Raw genomic sequence first — 20,531 nt, forward strand, 5'->3', positions numbered from 1 at the left:
TATCTCCCGAGGACTTCACCTCTGTCCCTCATTTCTTGCATCTAAACCTACCAATGAGCAATTGCTCTTAGATTTCTCCTCCTATGGATTGGTGCCATATAACGTACCTTTTAATCTTATAGAATTGGAGTCCACGCTTTCCATTCGTCAGCCATCAGCAACGAGACCTGATGATATCCACATCAGTATGCTACAACACCTCCATTCTACTGCCCTTCCCATTCTTTTACATCTTTTCAATCTAATTTGGGAGCAAGGGGTTGTCCCTCAACACTGAAAATAGGCTATTGTACTACCGTTTCGCAAACCGGGCGCCTCAGGGCTTGACGCCTCTCACTATTGTCCCATTGCTCTGACCAGTGTGTTCTGCAAGGTGTTGGAACAGTTGATGAATAGACGTCTGATGTGGTTCTTAGAGACGCACAATACCTTTCACCTCGCCAATTTGGCTTTCACAATTTGGTGCTCTACTTTAGACCCCCTTGTTCAACTTAGATATACATATTCCAAATGCCTTTGCTAACAACCACTCTGTCCTTGTGGTCCTTTTTGATCTAGAGAAGGCATATGACACCTCTTGGAGGTATAACATTCTAGCCCAAGCCCACTCCTTACCCTCCGCTGTAATTACCAAACTTCATCACTGTTTTCTTGTCCGATAGACATTTTCGGGTCCGTATTGGTGCCTTGCTTTCCTCAGACTTTGTACAAGCCGAGGGAGTCCCACAAGGTTGTGTCCTCAGCACTACTCTTTTTCTCTTAGCTATAAATGACTTACCTTCCGTTCTTCCTTTGCATATTTGGTCGGGTGCTGACTGTCGACTAGTAGCAGCCTCCCTTCAGGTTGTGATAGACCGAGTCTCCCGTTGGATCACTTCTCGTGGCTTTAAATTTTCTAGTACGAAAACCCGATTCTTTACCTTCACTAGACGTGTGCTTATTCTGGATACTCCCTTGTACTAACCCGGTTCACGTATTCCAGCATGTGATACAGTCAAGTTTCTGGGCCTGCTCTTTTATCGCTGGCTGACGTGAAAACATCACATTTCTTCTTTAAAGACAACTTGCCATGGTCGGCTAAATCTCCATAAGGTTCTCGCACATCATTCATGGGGAGCAGATCGTCACAATATCCTCCGTTTGCATTCCACCCTAGTCTTGTCCAAGCTACATTATGATGACCAAATCTATTCTGAGGCCTCTCCCACAACTCTAAGTTAGATCCCATTCATCACCAAGGTGCCTTTCGTTCATCCCCTGTTGACAGCCTCTATGCAGAAGCAAATATTCCATCCTTGTCCGATCGCCATGACGCTCATTGCCTCCGCCATTATGTTCGCTCTCATGACCTCCACAATCCTTCCGTACACAGAATAGTCACTGATGTTAGTAGACGTTCTTTATTTGTTTGTCGCCCCTGTTTACTCCATCTCTTTTCTCTCTGCCTACATTCACTCTTGTCTTCTCTTCAGTTATCACCTTTCTATGTTGATGTAGCACCTCACTTTTCCCAGGACCCTTGGGAACTTCCAGCTGTTCGTGTCTGTTCTCTCCCACTGCCTTGCACAAAAGCCCAACTACCTACAGTGGCTTCCCGCTCTCTTTTTCTTGACCACTTCCACTCTCATTCTCATGCCATCGTAGTGTACACCGATGGTTCTTAGTCTTCTGACGGTGTCGGGTTTGCAGCAGTATTTCTGGACAGTGTCATGAGAGGGCTTTTATTATCCTCAGCTAGCATTTTTACTGCTGAATTGTATGCCATTATTGCAGCACTTAACCGTATTGCAACTATGCCTGTGTCACCATTTGTGGTTGTTTCAGACTCCCTTAGAGGTTTACTGGCTATACAAAAATACGATACACCTCACCCCCTAGTTCTCCGTATCCAACTTTGGTTACGCCGTATCTCTACCAAGCACAAAGATATTGTTATTTGTTGGGTCCCTGCTCATGTTGATGTACAGGGCAATGAATAGGCAGACACTGCTGCATGGTCAGCAGTACATGACCTCCCAGTTTCATATAGTGGTGTTCCATTCACAGGCTGTTTTGCTGTAATTGCCACCCACCTTCGCACCCATTGGCAACAACGTTGGTCTGATCTACTCTATAACAAACTTCATTCTATTAAACCGAGCATAGGTTACTGGCCGTCTTATCATCAGTGTCGAGGTTGGGAGACTACTCTCCCGTCTTCGCATCAGCCACACTTCTTACTGGTATCTCATGGAGAGGTGCCCTGTTCCGCTCTGTGAGAATTGTCAGGTTCCAGTATCTGTTAGCCACATTCTGTTGGACTGCCCACTCTATCAGCGAACACGCAGAATTTACCTCCAGCGTTGTCTCCACTCTGCTGCTCTATCTTTACCTTCCTTTCTTGCTGATGGGCCCTCCTTTAATCCTGACTCTCTCATTGACGTTTTTGACAACCGATTTACTCCACAAACTCTGATGATGATACCTTTAGCACTCCCCTCAGCCCTTTCTACCTTACTCTCTTGCTACCCTCTACTCATGCACTCACCACTGCCCCACTCTACTCCATAACCTGCTAATCATCCCTCTCCCTCTTGCTACCCGATACCCTCACATCCTTCCCTAACCTACAGCACTGTATAGCCTTTGTAGTTTAGCACTTCTTTTTGAAAATAATAGTGTCGGTTAATATGCCTTGGGAATCTTCTATGCTCCTATGACAATTCTGATATTTCCACCCCCTGTGGCTTGTCTTGCATAGTTAAAATCGCCCGTCTGCAATTGTTTGCATATATATATATATATATATATATATATATATATATATATATATATATATATATATATATATATATATATATATATATATATATATATATATATATATGTGTGTGTGTGTGTGTGTGTGTGTATGGCAGCTCTGCCAGAGAGACTGTGGGCATCTCCCTCTGTGATTTTGGCATAGTATCTTCCATTGAAGAACACCTACTAGGGTTATCATCAACAGGCCTGAGTGTGAATACCTGGAGCTCATTTTGGAGTGACAAGAAGACCCTGCACTTCATTTCTTTTCATAACAGTCAAGAAGTGCACGTGAGTTCAGTGTCAGAGGGGTGAGTGTACATACACAACGGTCATCTGTGGGAAGGAGGGGGGCTGTGAGTGGAGGAAGACAACACCCCACACACATACATCATGCAAACTTGTCCCAATAACACAATGTTTGTTTACTTTTTGGGGGGAGTTCCATGTGTTATTGTCAAGTGGTGTGTTATTTATAGTGGTGTGTTGTGTTAAGTGCTGTGGTGTGCATAGTACAGGATGCAGGTAACTCTGACACAGCCAGCTAGGCCTGCCTGCCCTGGGTTTCATTTTCACTTCTCCCTCCCTCCCCCACCTACCATCAGGCCGTGAGACTGCCAGCCACATCTGGGACTATACTCTCATCCACCTCGCTCCTCCTCCACCATGAAGCACTCGTGGAATGTGCCTTCACCCACACGGGTAATTTACCCTCCAGTTCAGGATTACCAGACAGATTGAGATATGGTAGTGGGTGCTCCAGCTAGCCAGCCACAAAGCCAGGGAAACAATACACCTAACAATGAGAGAAGAGGCACATGTCAAGTGTATGGAGCATATCGAGTCTTCATTAGGAGCGGCCTCATGGAAGCACACAGTGAGTGTGCTGGGTCATGTATGCTTCCCGCAAAGAGAGCAGCCCACAGCCTCGACAGGCAGATTAAAATTTCAATGGCAGCCTTCTCAGTTGCAATGATCTGATGGCATTCAAATCTAATTCAAGCAGGACCCTCTCATAAATTCTAAAACTGCTCGTCCATATGCTGTAAGGAAATTCAGACTTTCTAAATCAGATAAATGGAGGTTCCACCAACTTAGAACCCCAAAGCACCATTAAGGTGCCTGCTCCTGTTAACATAAGAACATAAGAAAGAAGGAACATTATAGCAAACCTACTGACCCATGCGAGGCAGGTCCAGTTCTCACACAGGCTTAATCCAATGCCTTAACCTAGTCAGATCAGTCACATTCACTTAAGGGAGGAGCATGGCATTTGACCTAGTAGCACAAGCTAGTCAGGTCCAACCCACACCCACCCACACCCACTCATGTATTTATCAAACCTATTTTTAAAACTACACAACGTCTTAGCCTCTATGACGGTAGTTGGGAGTTTGTTCCACTCATCCACAACTCTATTACCAAACCAGTGCTTTCCTATATCCTTCCTAAATCTGAATTTTTCCAACCTAAAGCCATTGCTGCGAGTCTTGTCAGTGCTAGATATTTTTAGCACTCTATTTACATCCCTTTTATTCCTGTTTTCCATTTATACACCTCAGTCATATCCCCCTAAATCACCTTATCAGAGGGTGTTCAGCAGGGTGACCCACTCACTCCATTTCTCTTCTGCATGGTTGTAAAAGAACTAACCTCCAACTTGTGCAGCGAGCTCAGTATCTGGTACGTGCATGATGGCACTCTGGCATGTATGGAAGAGTCCCTGCTAGAGGACCTATAGTTGGTGAAATGACAGGGAAAAGCTTTAGGACTCATTCTTTATCTCTCCAACTGTAAAATCATCACAACAAACCAAAAAATAATTGAGGTTGTATGAACAATCCTTTCTGTAGCCTCAACTATCACCCCATCCAAGAACATTCTACTGGGAGCACCGCTGGGTCATCAGGCCATTGACACAGTCCTCAAGGACAAACGGAATGATGAGAAGAGAATAAGTGATATGGATGCAGATGGCGCCCTCAGTCTCCTCACTCCTTGAGGAGTGCACCTTCTGTCAACATTCAGTGAATATGATTCACTCCTGAGATCTATCTTTAGGAAGGCACTGAATCTGTCACTAGAAGATCACCAGTGGGATCAAGCAACTCTTCCACTGCAACTTGGAGGTACTGGGGTTTGCAAGGCAACGCAGGTAGCATTACCTGCATTTGTGAGAGGTGCGGTAGGAGCTCATGACCCAAAGTTCGTTGAAGCAGCGACCCAGTGGGACATCCTTGTGGACTCTTCAAACAGACCAGCTCCTCCCAGAGCACAAAATCGCCAACACAGTGCTGAACAACATTTCAGAAAAGACAAAGCTCGTCTCCTAGCGATTTTTTTTTTTTTTTATCACTGGCCTATTCCCACCAAGGCAGGGTGGCCCGAAAAAGAAAAACTCTCACCAAGTCCGGCCTGCCGGTTTCCCTGAACCCCTTCATAAATGTTACTTTGCTCACACTCCAACAGCACGTCAAGTATTAAAAACCATTTGTCTCCATTCACTCCTATCTCCTAGCCATCCTAGCGATGAAGGCACCATATTCAGGAGACTTCCTGTAAGCTATTCCCAGTTCCTCCAAGACTGATCTAAATGTAGTCTAAATATTTTTAGCATTTGTGGATTTCCTGTGACTACTGGAGACTCACAATAGTCTTTCCCCTTGTCAGTATGGCTTTAGCAAGGGCCGCTCTACTTTGGACCCCTTGTTCCACTTAGATACGTATGTGCAAAATAACTTTGCTAACAAACACTACATCCTAGCAGTTTTGATCTTGAGGAGGCATATGACACCACTTTGAGGTATAACATTTTAGCCCAGGCTCAATCCCTAGGCCTCTGCGGTAGTCTACCAACCTTCCTTACTGTTTTCCTATCTGACAGACATTTTCGAGTCTCTGTTATCTCCACACTTTCCTCAGACTTTGTTCAAGCCAAGGGAGTCCCACAAGGTTCTCCTTAGTACTACCCTTTTTCTCTTAGCCATAAATGACTTACATTCTGTTCTTCCATTGCATATTTGGTCGTCACTTTATGTGGACGACTTTGCTATAGCTTACTCAGGCGCTGACTTTCGCTTGGTAGCAGCCTTCCTTCAGGATGCGATTGACCGAGTTTCCCACTGGACCACTTCTCATGGCTTTAAATTTTCTAATACGAAAACCCGTTTCATTACCTTCACTAGACCTCCTTTTATCCCAGATATTCCATTGTATTTACACGGGTCACGTATCCCAGAATGTGATACGGTCAAGTTTCTTGGGCTCTTCGATCGCCGGTTGACATGGAAACCTCACATTTCCTCTTTGAAGGCAACTTTCCATGGTCGGCTGAATCTCCCTAAAATTCCTGCACATCGTTCATGGGGAGCAGAGTTCCTCTGTTTGCATTCCACCCTAGTCTTTCCCAAGCTGGATTATGGCGACCAAGTCTATTCTGTGGCTTCTCCTACAACTTTGCAAAAGCCTTCGACAAGTGTGACCATGGCGTAATAGCGCACAAAATGCGTGCTAAAGGAATAACAGGAAAAGTCGGTCGATGGATCTATAATTTCCTAACTAACAGAACACAGAGAGTAGTCGTCAACAGAGTAAAGTCCGAGGCAGCTACGGTGAAAAGCTCTGTTCCACAAGGCACAGTACTCGCTCCCATCTTGTTCTTCATCCTCATATCCGACATAGACAAGGATGTCAGCCACAGCACCGTGTCTTCCTTTGCAGATGACACCCGAATCTGCATGACAGTGTCTTCCATTGCAGACACTGCAAGGCTCCAGGCGGACATCAACCGAATCTTTCAGTGGGCTGCAGAAAACAATATGAAGTTCAACGATGAGAAATTTCAATTACTCAGATATGGTAAACACGAGGAAATTAAATCTTCATCAGAGTACAAAACAAATTCTGGCCATAAAATAGAGCGAAACACCAACGTCAAAGACCTGGGAGTGATCATGTCGGAGGATCTCACCTTCAAGGACCATAACATTGTATCAATCGCATCTGCTAGAAAAATGACTGGATGGATAATGAGAACCTTCAAAACTAGGGAGGCCAAGCCCATGATGACACTCTTCAGGTCACTTGGTCTATCTAGGCTGGAATATTGCTGCACACTAACAGCACCTTTCAAGGCAGGTGAAATTGCCGACCTAGAAAATGTACAGAGAACCTTCACGGCGCGCATAACGGAAATAAAACACCTCAATTACTGGGAGCGCTTGAGGTTCCTAAACCTGTATTCCCTGGAACGCAGGCGGGAGAGATACATGATTATATACACCTGGAAAATCCTAGAGGGACTAGTACCGAACTTGCACACGAAAATCACTCACTACGAAAGCAAAAGACTTGGCAGACGATGCAACATCCCCCCAATGAAAAGCAGGGGGTGTCACTAGCACGTTAAGAGACCATACAGTAAGTGTCAGGGGCCCGAGACTGTTCAACTGCCTCCCAGCATACATAAGGGGGATTACCAACAGACCCCTGGCAGTCTTCAAGCTGGCACTGGACAAGCACCTAAAGTCGGTTCCTGACCAGCCGGGCTGTGGCTCGTACGTTGGTTTGCGTGCAGCCAGCAGCAACAGCCTGGTTGATCAGGCTCTGATCCACCAGGAGGCCTGGTCACAGACCGGGCCGCGGGGGCGTTGACCCCCGGAACTCTCTCCAGGTAAACTCCAGGTAAACAACTCTTTCTAAGTTAGATCCCCTTCATCAAGGTCTGCGTTTATTCATTGGTGCCTTTCGCTCACCCCCTGTTGAAAGCCTCTACGCAGAGGCAATGTTCCTTAGCTGATCGTCGTGATGCTCATTGTCTTTGTTACTTTGTCCGCGCTCATGACCATGTTTCTTCAATGTATAGGTTGGTCTCTGACGTTAGTAAAAGCCCATTGTTTGTTCAACGCCACTGCCTACTCCGACTGTTTTCTCTTCAACTTCACTCACTCCGGTCTTCTGTCCAGTTGCCTCTCTTATGTTCATTTAGCATCTGCCTTTTCCCTTTCTCCTTGGGAAGTTCCGACGTGTCTGTTCTCCCCTACTTCCGTGCGCCGAAGCTCTCCTACCTATGACTATGTCAGTTTTTTTCTCGGTCTCTTCCGGTCACTTGCTCATGTCATCACTGTTTATACAGATGGTGCTAAATCTTCGCAGCAGTATTCCCTGACGATGTTGTCTGAGGTCATTTGTTAGACTCGGCTAGTGTTTTTACTGCCGAGTTGTATGCCATCCTCATAGCGCTTCTTCTTTATATTACATTTATGTCGCCTTCGACGTTTGTGATCATCTCAGATTCTCTCAGTGCTTTGCAAGCCATTAAACAGTTTGATTCCCCTCATCCATTTGTCCTTCGTATTCAACTATGGTTGCACCGTGTGGCTAGCAAAAACAAAGTTGTTGTTTTCTGTTGGGTTCCTGGACACGTTGATGTGCAGGGCAATGAGCAAGTGGATGCTGTTGTGCGGTCAGCAGTGCACGATCTTCTGGTTTTCTATAGAGATATTTCATTCAGAGATTATTATCCAGTCGTCTCGGCCTGTCTTTGCAGCCTTTGACAACAATAGTGGTCGGGCATGCACCATAACAAATTGCACTCCATTAAACTGCTTTTAGGTTTGTGACCCTCTTCTTACCACCGTTGCCGTACTAGGGAGACTGCTCTACCCCAGCTGCGCATCGGCCATACTCGTCTTACCCATGGGTATCTCATGGAACGACACCCTATTCCTCTTTATGGGGTTTGTCGGGTCCCTATTTCGGTTCTTCACTTTCTTGTCAATTGCCTGGCTCACCAGTGAGCTCGCAGGATTTACCTCTAACTCTGCCGCCACCCTACCACTCTTACCTTATCTTCCCTTCTTGCAGACGGTCCTGCCTTTGACTTACAATCACTTTCTGACTTTTTGTCAGCAACTGCTTTACTGTACGAACTTTGACAGCCCTTAGCATCCCTTTCAGCCCTTTTCTTCCCTCACTTCATATCCCCTCTCCACCTACCTGTTTATACCCTCAGCACCATTTTCTGCCCCACAGTGCTGTATGATCCTTGTTGGTTTAACGCTTTCTTTGATTATTATAATAATCCTGTGACTACTTTCTCGTTACATAATTATGAAAGTAAAAATCCAGACAGGAGATCTGTCATTTCATGAATTCAGACAATAATGTACTGGAAGCTCTGCAGTAGTTGTGAGTGGATAATACATTAATTTTTAACTAGAATGGTTTTCTTCAATTACATTATCTAGACAGAATAAAACGGGAGCAAGTAATCCTACGAAGAAAAGTCAGTAGCAGTGTTTATGGTTCATAGACACACCCTGAAGGAACTTTGTGATACAAAATTACAATAAAAATTAATAACAATATTTAGAACATTTTCCGTCCTTAACAGGTGATAGACACTAACTCAACCTCGCTGGTGACTCCACGCTTGATGCGCGCCCACGACTGCCACGCCAACAAGTACTACGAAGACTACACCTGCACGCCCGCTTCCTGCCTCAACGGGGGCCGCTGCCTAAAAACGGACGTCGGCAACAGGTACTTAAACCATTAATTTTGTTTTGAATTAGCAAAACTCGTGATAGGCATAACTTGTTAAGATAACAAGACAAATGTAAGATTTTCTGTTGTACCTCACAAATATGCGTACTGTTTTTCATTATAATATACATATAAAGTACATACAAATTGCAGCCATTACAATTAAATTTTTGCACAGTACGGAATAAGTCACAATACCGTGGCTGAAACAAGTCACTTTTAACCAGAAATTTGAGGATGAAGCTTTAAATAGAGTTTGCTTGTCCCTGACCATTATCAACTGTTCTGTTCGTTGACTCAAATAAGACTTTGGAAGCAATTACGTTGAAGGAAAATTTAGAAAAAATAAATCAATATGATTCGAATAAGTAGATAATGAAGATGGATAATGGAAAGTATGGAAAATAAATATTGAGACATTTCGCACAGACAGGTTTTTTCATTGTGTGTACAGGTGGCCTGGTGGTTAACGCTCTCGCTTCACACGGTGAGGGCCTGGGTTCGATTCCCAGCCAGAGTAGAAACATTGGACGTGTTTCTTTCCACCTGTTGTCTATGTTCCCCATCAGTAAAATGGGGTACCTGGGTGTTAGTCGACTGGTGTGGGTCGCATCCTGGGACAATGACCTAAGGAGGCCTGGTCACAGACCGGGCCGCGGGGGCGTTGACCCCCGGAACTCTCTCCAGATAAACTCTCTCCAGATAAACAGGGATACACAAGCAAACTTATACAAGCGTAGTCAGATAAGCGGCCTCTTCATCTGAGTTGCAGCCAAGTAAGTTGAATTATTACATCTCAAACTAAGGCCGGAAGACAAGGACCTGCCTGTACCTTGCCAGGATTTCGTGAAATTAACTGAACTCTGTATTAACCTAATTGCCTTTCGGTCGGCAATTCTTTTTACAGGAAAAATTCTGCATGAACACGGGCTCTCCAGTCAGTACTTTTCTGGTGAATCTGTGTATAGAATTACTTAAGGCCAAAAGATTTACCAACATAATGTCCAAAATTGTCACAAGGCTTCGCTATGTTGTAGAAATTATGCTTATCACCTACAACAGCCTCAAAATAGACAACATCAAGGAAAGCTTTAACAGTGTGGAACCGTCCATTCAGTTCACCCTAGAAGTGCAAGCTATTGACATCCTTCCATCCCTCGACGTACTTATCATTAAACAAGAACTACCTCAAATTCAGAGTATACTGTAAACCTACCAATAAGAATGATACTATTTAGGAATCGTACAGGAGACAAGAAACTCAGGAAGAACTTAAAGCCATAAATGAAATTCAAAGAAACCCAAAATATTTCTTTCCTTACGCCAAATCTAAGGCAAAAACAACATCCAAGTATTTGACTACTGCTTAGGCGAAATGGGACTCAGATGACAGCAAAGAAATGAGAGAGATACTAAAGTCCCAGTATGACTCGGTGTTTAGTAAGCTGTTAACTGGAGTAAGAGTCGAAAATCTAAACGAATTTTTTATGACCGAAACTCAAAATTTGGTCCATCCAAATATCTCCGATATTATCCCAACACCAAAAGAATTAAAAAAAAAAAATAAATGACATGTCCATCCACTCAGCCCCATGCCTAGACTCATGGAACCCCATGTTCATCAAGAACTGCAAGAAGTTCCAAAATCACTGAAAACAACAGACATAGCCACATTCCACAAAGGGGGACTTGAAGCAGTTGCAAAGAAATACAATCCGGTACCACGAACGTCCCATATAAAAATCTTTGAAAGGGTTCTAAGAAGCAAGATTGCCACCCACTTAGATACCCATCAGTTACACAACCCAGGGCAACATGGGCTTGGGCTAGGCTGCTCCTGCTCCTGCTACTGGACCACTATGACAAGATCTTTGATGCACTGGAGGGCAAACAAAATGCAGATGTAGTATACACAGACTGCGAAGGCCGTTGACAACTGCGACCACTGTGTAATAGTGCACAAAATGCACGATAAAGGAATAACAGGAAAAGTTGGTAAATGGATCTCTAACTTCCTAACAAATAGAACACAAAGAGTAAACAGTGTAAAGTCTGAGGCGGCTACAGTGAAAAGCTCTGTTCTACAAGGCACAGTACTCGTCCCCATCCTGTTCCTTATCCTCATATCTGACATAGAGACAAAAGCCACAGCACCGTGTCTTCCTTTGCGGATGACACCTGAAGTTGCATGATGTCATCCATCGAAGACACGACAAGACTCCAAGCGGACATCAACTAAATCTTTACTTGGTTCGTGGAAAACAATATGAAGTTCAGTGAAGAGAAACTTCAGTTACTCAGGTATGAAAAAATCGAGGAAATTAAAACTATCGGAGTATAAAACAAATTCCAGTCACACAGTAGAGCCAAAAACTAATGTGAAGAACCTTGTAGGGGTAATGTCAGATCATCTCACTTTCCAAGATCACAGCATGTATCTAACACATCTGCTACAAAACTAGGGATGCCAGTCCCATCATGATTCTCTTCAAATCGCTTGTTCTCTCTAGGTTGGAATATTGCTGTACACTAATGGCCTCTTTCAAGGCAGGCGAAATTGGTGACCTGGAAAATGTACAGAGAACTTTCACAGCACGCATAAGTACGATACAGCACTTAGATTACTGGAGAAGGTTTAAGTCCCTTTATTTATTCCCAGGAATGCAGGCAAGAAACATACATGATAATGTACATTTGGAAAATTCTAGAGAGACTAGTCCCAAATTTGCTCACGAAAATCGCTCCATACGAAAGCAAAAAACTCGGCAGGAGATGCAACATCCCCCAGTGAAAAGCAGGGCGTCACGAGTACACAAAGTACACGAGTACACAGTGAGTATCAGGGGCCCAAGACTGTTCAACTGCCTCCCAGCATACAGGGCGATTACAAATAGACCCCTGACTGTCTTTAAGAAGGTGCTAGACAGGCACCTAAAGTCAGTTCCTGACCAGCCGGGCTGTGGTTCGTACGTCGGTTTGCGGGCGGCCAGCAGTAACAGCCTGGTTCATCAGGATCTGATCCACCACTAGGCCTGGTCACAGACTTGGCTGAAAGGGCGTTGATCCCCGAAACCCTCTCCAGGTATACTTTAGGTACAATGTTCGAACCATGACCAAAGAGCCCAATGATATGTGCACTCATTGGTATGCCTTCACGTTCCTACAGGATGTGCAGCCTAGAATATCTGGAGGATGTGTTCAACATTAAATATCTTCTGGTCGGTAAAAAATGTTCTCACACATCATCTGGGACTGCAGAGATCGTACTTACAAATCTATCACTTAACCAAAACCGGACAGAAGACTATTCGTACAGGCCACTCCACATGATACATTACCTGGAGGTTATCCGGTGGATCAGGGCCTGATCAACCTGGCTGTTACTGCTGGCCGCACGCAGTCCAACATACGAGCCACAGCCCGGCTGATCCGGCACTGACTTTAGGTATCTGTCCAGCTCTCTCTTGAAGGCAGCCAGGGGTTTATTGACAATTCCCCTAATGCTTGATGGGAGGCTGTTGAACAGTCTTGGGCCCCGGACACTTATGGTGTTTTCCCTTAGTGTACCAATGGCGCCCCTACTTTTAATTGGGGGCATTTTGCACCGCCTGCCCAGTCTTTTGCTTTCGTAGGGAGTGATTTCTGTGTGCAGATTTGGGACCATTCCTTCCAGGATTTTCCAAGTGTAGATTATGATATATCTCTCCCTCCTGCGTTCCAACGAGTACAAGTCAAGTGCTTCCAAGCGTTCCCAGTAGTTAAGGTGCTTGACAGGATCTCTGTACACTCTCTAGATCTGCAATTTCACCTGCTTTGAATGGAGATGTTAATGTACAGCAATATTCCAGCCTAGAGAGAACAAGTGATTTGAAAAGGATCATCATTGGCTTGGCATCTCTCGTTTTGAACGTTCTCATTATCCATCCTATCATTTTCATTGCACTTGCGATCGTGGCACTGTTGTTATCCTTGAAAGTGAGATCCTCAGACATTACTACTCCCAGGTCCCTTACATTATTTTTCCGCTCTATTGTATGGCCAGAGTCTGTAGTATACTCTGTTCTAGTTATTATCTCCTCCAGTTTTCCGTAACGGAGTAGTTGGAATTTGTCCTCATTGAACATCATATTGTTTACCGTTGCCCACTGGAAAACTGTTCATATCTTCTTGGAGGTTAACCGCGTCCTCAGCAGATGGCAGCCTCATGCAGATCCTAGTGTCATCCGCAAAGGATGATACGGTTAAAACCCACTCTCGACATAAGCACCATAGTTATTGCCCCATCAAAGACTTAACAAGGCAAGGAAAAGCTACCACGAGGACTACAACAGTGCAAGTATCAACATCATTCCATGTTTCGATTATGATCAGAAATACACAGGAAAGACTTATTGTAGCCTGCAGATCAGGTTGCAAGAACACCAGTGTTACTGAAGACTCGCGTGAATATCGCCTGGATGATACTTAAGAACCAGACCGCACACCTGATGTCTGGAAGGACTCCCAGATGGTCATAAAAGAAATACGCAATACACGACACAAATGCCTGTAACCTGCTCTGATCTGTACACAAAATAATATCCAACAGAATCAAATAGCTTATTGTTAAAACAAAAAAAAAACTGTAACCCAACTCGGAGACCTCACTGACCCGGCCACTCGCCTAACTATGCTTAAATGAACTTGCTTGTTGTGCATCCCTGTCTATTGACTGAAGAAGTCTGTCCACAGGAAAAATGCAGTTGTGTCTCTTTCAGCAAATGTCGGTTTTTGCGTCATTTGTATCGAAGTAAATTTATTAGATAAATGGACACATGTGCAACTAATGCGACATTTTATTGTGGCAACATTTCGCTCTCTAGGAGCTTTGTCAAGCCGTTACAAACAATACAAAGACACAGGGGATTACATATAGGTATTAGAGCGAGATGCAAAGCATAATCGTAGTAGTAATACTAATAGCAGTAGTACTTGTGGTGGTGGTAGTAGTAGTAGTAGTATAAACATTGGTAATAAATACCGACAAGTTGTTTAAAAAGACACGTAAGCAAACGCTATGACATATTAGAAAACGTTTTGGTTCTGGGACCTTGATCACTTCTAACATACATGTATGTATGTATAATGTTCGCCAAGACCTGGGTCCTGGCACGGGTCTTAATCTTGAGATGACCCGTCTCTGGCTCCTGAAGGAGAATTGATTCTTCACTGTTGCAGCATATGCTGCTCAAGCACTGTTCCGGACAGTTCAGCTAGTGTGCCTCATAAGCGACTGAGGTTACTCCATCTCAGCTGTTTCCTGAGCTGTGGACTGGGCTCTGTCCGCTCTGATAATCTGCAGATTCATGGCATCCACTGTTTCCTGCTCTGTCAGTAAGTACACCCTCAGGAGTGTGCTGACCATCTGCCGGAACATGCTCTGTTGTTCCGTGGAGGTGACTGTTTTGCAGATGATATCCGTGAATGCCTTGATGAGTGTTAAGAGATCCTCTCTGTTGAGGGCCTGCGTTGTCGGTGGGTTCGAAGCAGTGGATATTATCTAGGCTGTTGTAATCTGTGGGGACTGCTGAGGGTTGTATTTCTTCACTGTGCACACCGTGGCCTGTTGCTGTATGCCAAGTTGTGCACCTGGTATCTGCTGGTTAGGTGCAGGCACAGCCTGCATAGTGGCTGTGCCTGGCAAGGAGGCCGGTGGGGGCTCGTGTAGTGCCGTCTGCTGATTGCGTTGTCCAGATGTTTCCTGTTAGCGCCTCTTGTTCCTCATGTTTTTGTTTCTTCGTTGCGGTAGTGGGGGAGGATGCTCCTGTTCATGACGTCTGGTTGAGTCTTCAAGGGTCGGAAATTCCTGGGCATTGAGTTGAGTTGCTTGATGAGAGTTCTGCAGTATGGCAGGATTCTCTGCACCCATCGTCTGCTGAGGGTGATGCTCTGCCGTAGCCTGCTGTCTCATCGTTGGCGTCTTCTAGGCCTCACGAATTCTAGTGAGCCTCTCAGGGCATCGAGGGTTCCAGGCATGGTGTTTCTGCATGCAATTCGGGCATCGTGGAGTGGGTGGCGATGCATTCTTCAGCTTGGTGATGTATTCCTCGGTAGGGTGGGTCTGGCTGCAGACACCGCAGATTACTCTGTTCGGACAGAGTGCACCCAGGTGTCCGTAACGCTGGCACTTGAAACAGCGAACTGGTTCTGAAGGTCCTGACATCGTACCTGCCCCAAGAACCAAGGTCCAGCTGGGATGGCAGCGGTCCTACATGCTGAATGAGGACCTGCCGGTTTTGCCTTGAGACGCTGAGCTGACACGACACTGGGGTGAGCTGCTACTGCCTCGATGGGCATCATCATCGGGTATCGCATCACTACACCCTTGGTGATCTTCTGCCGAGAGTCCAGTTCCTCCAGGGTGAATGAGAGATCTGTCTCCATGCCGATTTTGCCTTGAGACGCTGAGCTGACACGACACTGGGGTGAGCTGCTACTGCCTCGATGGGCATCATCATCGGGTATCGCATCACTACACCCTTGGTGATCTGCCGAGAGTCCAGTTCCTCCAGGGTGAATGAGAGATCTGTCTCCATGACTTTCTTCAAGGTGATATGCATTTCCCTGTTGATGGGAGTCAGTATTGGTTCTCCCCTCAGGTTGAACCGTATCTTGAACCTCAGTTTGTGCCGTGTTTCCAGATGTGTAACCACGCCATAGTGGGTTTTGTGTTCTACATAAGCCTTTACCTTGAATCTGGAAGGTGATTTGAGCTGGTTTACCTGCTCCTTGGAGGGACGGCGTGTCTTACTGTTCACATTGATCCACCCTTCCGTATTCTCTGGCTGCATGGTTAGGCTTGTCAGATCTGGAGACTTTTCCTCTGATGACACGGAGCGGTCTCGCAACTTCTTCGCTAGGATTGCGCCCCACATTTCTAAATCCGAGTCGTCCATTTCTAAATCAGAGTCATCCGTCATGTCCCTGGAACATCGTGACCTTTTCCTTTCGGCAGAAGCCATATGTCTGTCCACGTGGTGCTGGACTGTGATGGTGAACAATACGTTTGTACTTTCTAACATACAGAGGTAGAAAGACATTATATATAGGCGGAGAGTGAAGTGTGAGTGACACATGGTGACCTGAAGAATGCCATGTTGGGATGAAGACGGGTAGACGATGAGATCATGTGACTACTGTGTTGTTGGGTTGGTGGTGCTTAGCCTGCTTGAGTATCATGTATGCTAATGTTTTAGAAATTTTTGTGGTTTCCAGTGTTACGTTCTATTGTGACGGCGATTAGTGAGGCTTCTAGGCACCGTCGGCGTCTGAGGTCTGGTTCGGTGAGAACGAGTAGTGCCTTATCCCAGTTCATCAGATTCCCCGTGGAGTCTCTGTGGAGGACACAGGCGTACCTTAAATCGTCTCTGTTACAGGCACTTCGAGGCTCGTTCAGGCGAACCACAAAGTCTCTTCCTGTCTTTCCTACATATTTCTTGGGACAGAATCCACAGGGGATGGTGTATACGCCTGCTGTGCAAGTTAGAGGTGTGGGGCTGCGTTCGTAGTGAGGTCTTTGATAATGTGTTTATGGTGGAAACATTGATGTTACTCTCAGCAAGTGCCCAGCGAGTATTTGTGGGAGTTTGTTGAGGATAGCTTGTGCCTTGAGTCTGCAATCTCTGATGAAGAAAGGTGGAAGCTGAAGACGTGTAAACGCTTGTGTTATGTAAATACATTCTTGTTCAAGAAAACAAGGGCTGGAGATGCGAAGAGCTCTCAAGAAGAAGCCAGTGAGGACTCCTCTTTTAGTGCGGGTGTCTTGGTGTGAACAGAAGTGTATAAGATCGTCCTTGTTGGTAGGTTTTCTATACACTTTGAAGAGAAGTTTGTCACTGTCGGGAGATCTGCACGGGAGGATGTCGAGTAAAGGAAGTTTGCCATCCTTTTCGAGTTCAAGTGTAAACTTTACTGATGATTCGGCTGCATTGATCTTGTTGAGAAGGGCCTGGATATTGAGACGTTTCGGATAGAAAGCCAATATAGTATCATCAACGTATCTTAACCAGGTAACGGTGTTGGGAATGAGGGTGCTGAATTTCTCTGTCTCTAGGTTTTCCATGAAGAGGTTGGCAAGCACAGCACTGAGCGGGCTGCCTATTGCCATCCCAAAGCACTGTTTGTAACAGTTGTCCTGATATTTGAAGAAGTTGAAATTAACACAAAGACCCACTAGACTGATGAAATCTAGAAGAGGTAAAGGTAGGTCGTGGTTTTCAGTGAGCCTCTCTCAGATTGTTGATTGCAGCGTCAGTAGGAACGTTGGTAAAGAGGGCTGTGACATCGAAGGAAGCCATGCTTTTGTTTTTAACATTTAGGTTGGAAATTCGAGAGAGAAGGTCACCTGAGTGTTTGAGGTGGGCTTGACTGATGGTGCCCAGAAGTGCTGAAAGGTATTTGGCAAGGTGGCCGGCTAGTCTGTGTGGTGCACTCCCCATGCCCGAAGTGATAGACAGGACGTAGTGGGATGCCAGGCTTGCGTGTCTTAGGAAGGCCATACAGGCGTGCTGGTTTCGGTTAACCTGGTAAAAGTTTAAGTAGTTTTTTGCCTTGTTCTGATTTTTGTAAGATGCTACGAGCCTTTTGAAGAAAAGTCTGGGTACTTTGAAGTAGCACTAATTCTGATACAGGATGGTATGTGTTGGCATCACTATTAGCGGGCACTTGCTAATAGTAACATTAATGTTTCCACCATAAACACATAATCTATCAAAGACCTCACTGCTTGCACAGCAGGCGTCTACACCATCCCCTGTGGATTCTGTCCCAAGAAATATGTAGGCAAGACAGGTTCCACGGGGCATTTGATGAACTGGGATAAGGCACAACTCGTTCTCACCGAGCCAGACGCCGACGGTGCCTAGAAGCCTCACTAATCGCCGTCACCGACACAACAGAACGTAACACTGGAAACCACAGAATTTCTAAAACATTAGAATACATGATACTCAAGCAGGCTAAGCACCACCAACAACACAGGAGTCACATGATCTCATCGTCTACCCTTCCTCATCCCAACATGGCATTCTTCAGGTCACCATGTGTCACTCACACTTCACTCTCCGCCTATATATAAAGTCTTTCTACCTCTCTATGTTAGAAGTGATCAAGGTCCCAGCTTACGTGTCTTTCTAAACCAAGTAGTAGTAGTACCAGTGGTGGTAGTAGTAGTTGTACTTATGGCGGTGATAGTAGTAGTTGTAGTACTTGTGGTAATAATAATAATAATAGTAGTAGTAGTAGAAGGAGCAGCAGCAGCAGCAATGTGATGGCGGTGTTTATTGTTTTGGGGAGGATTCTTGCTGATACTTCAGAGATGATGAAGCTGCCTTTATTGTGTTTGTGTTAGAAATAGTCATTAATGATGATTCAAGGCATTTAAGTCTGCGGAAATTCGGTTCTTTGATCACTAGGCAGGCTTTCTATTAGTAAGGTAGGACTTGATGAATTCAAGTGCATGGCCTCTTATACCGTAATGATCAAGATTGAGGAGTAGGATGCTGTGATCTGCTGTATCAAAAGCTTTCTTAAAGTCAATAAAAAGTCCAAGTGGGTATTCATTGTTTTCCAGTGCTGTGTAAAGTAGGTCTAGCATTTTTATTATTGCATCATTTGTGCTTTTGTTTCCCCTGAAGTCAAACTGGCAGCGGTTGAGGATGCTTTGTGATGTTATGAAGGAGTATAACCTTTTTTGTATGAGCTGAATTCTGGTGGCGTTCGCAGGCGTTATTCAAGTTATCGTTCCTGCATGCATTGTGTTCATTGAGATGTGTTTCGAGGTTTCTTGCTGTTTCACCTGCGCATATTCTGTCACATTCTCTACAGGATACAGTATAAATCCCTGCATTGACTGGTTCAAGGTGCTTGAATTTTACCCTAGTTAGATCTTTTATAGAGGTGCTGGTTGCGATGGTGTTACTTTGTGTGAGTGCTTTAGAGATGCACAGTGCAACCTGGTTGTTGGGAAGAATTATAACTTTGTTAGGAGTGGTGTTGGTGCGTGGAGAATTGATGATCTAAAAGAGCTCTTTTCTTGCAGTCTTTGTTGAAAAAGGGAAGGAAATGTAGACGAGTGAAGGTTTGGTGTATGTAGAGTTGCTACTAGTATTATTACTACGATTGTATTATGTCTTGCACCTCACTATAATATCTATATATGCAATCTGTGTTCCTGTATTGTTTGTGATGGCTTGACAAGCTCCTGGAGAGCCAAACATTGCCACAATAAAATGTCGCAGTGTATTGTCGAGACGATTTCTGTAGAAAAGGGAATAATGTTTGTTTTTACAAGTACATGATACAACTTATACAGACCTAGCTGACTTCAGTGATATACTATATAGAAAGCCTCGTGTTTTGCAGAGCATTTCGTGCAATTTAGGTTAATTTTGTCCCAGGATGCGACCCCACACCAGTCGGCTAACACCCAAGTACCTACTTGCTGCTGCTATATGAACGGAGACAACAGGTGTCTTAAGGAAACACATCCTAATGTGTCCACCCGTACCGGGGATCGAACCACGGACCTCAGTGTGTGAGCTGAATGTGCTACAAATCGATTTACGGGAAACCGGTTTGCTGCATAACCCTGTATAACTTTTGAGCTGAGTGTGCTACCAACTGAGCTACGAGACACCAGTGTGCTGCATAGCCCTGTATAACTTGTTGCTCGTCTCTGGAACCGACAGAACCTACCACTTTGTAGGGATGTTGGCCATATAGTCACCGTGAGACAACTCAAAATAGCTGCATCTGCTCGTTTATTTTCTGGGATCTAGTTATGTTCCCGTCACCAACAAAACTGCATGTCTTTAAATATCCTTTATCTTTTTTATTATTGCATTTTAATATTTACTAAAGTATAATAATAATAATACTTTATTTCGGCATAATATATGTTTGTACAAAGGAATATAATATTTTGGTGTACATGCCTAAAGCCCTTCATATGCAAAGCATTTTGGGCAGACTTAAAACTAACTTAAAATTAATAAGGCAATAACAGTACATATGGTCATTAGGTGAGTTACAATGAATACAAGAGAATTGAATATTATATTAGGTCATGCTATACGGCTTTAATAAGTTTTGTAGGGAAGAATTACACTTTTGATTATTAACATTAGGTGGACACAAGAGTGATTAACATTTGAGATGGATACAGA

General features: G+C 44.6%; 1 protein-coding gene across 3 annotated transcripts in view; it reads left to right on the forward strand.

Annotated features, from left to right (window-relative positions):
• LOC128685475 (putative neural-cadherin 2) overlaps window positions 1-20,531 on the forward strand; it is a 221,203-nt gene that overhangs the window by 37,179 nt on the left and 163,493 nt on the right. For all 3 annotated transcript variants that reach the window (XR_011391651.1, XM_070082192.1, XM_070082196.1), the window contains exon 2: window positions 9,176-9,324. Coding sequence is in view for 2 of the 3 variants with exons in the window: in XM_070082192.1 (XP_069938293.1) it covers window positions 9,176-9,324 (149 nt within the window). In the remaining variant the exon portion in view is untranslated. The remainder of the gene's footprint in view (window positions 1-9,175; window positions 9,325-20,531) is intronic.

Source organism: Cherax quadricarinatus, chromosome 1 (genome assembly GCF_038502225.1).
Source record: "Cherax quadricarinatus isolate ZL_2023a chromosome 1, ASM3850222v1, whole genome shotgun sequence".
NCBI lineage: Eukaryota > Metazoa > Arthropoda > Malacostraca > Decapoda > Parastacidae > Cherax > Cherax quadricarinatus.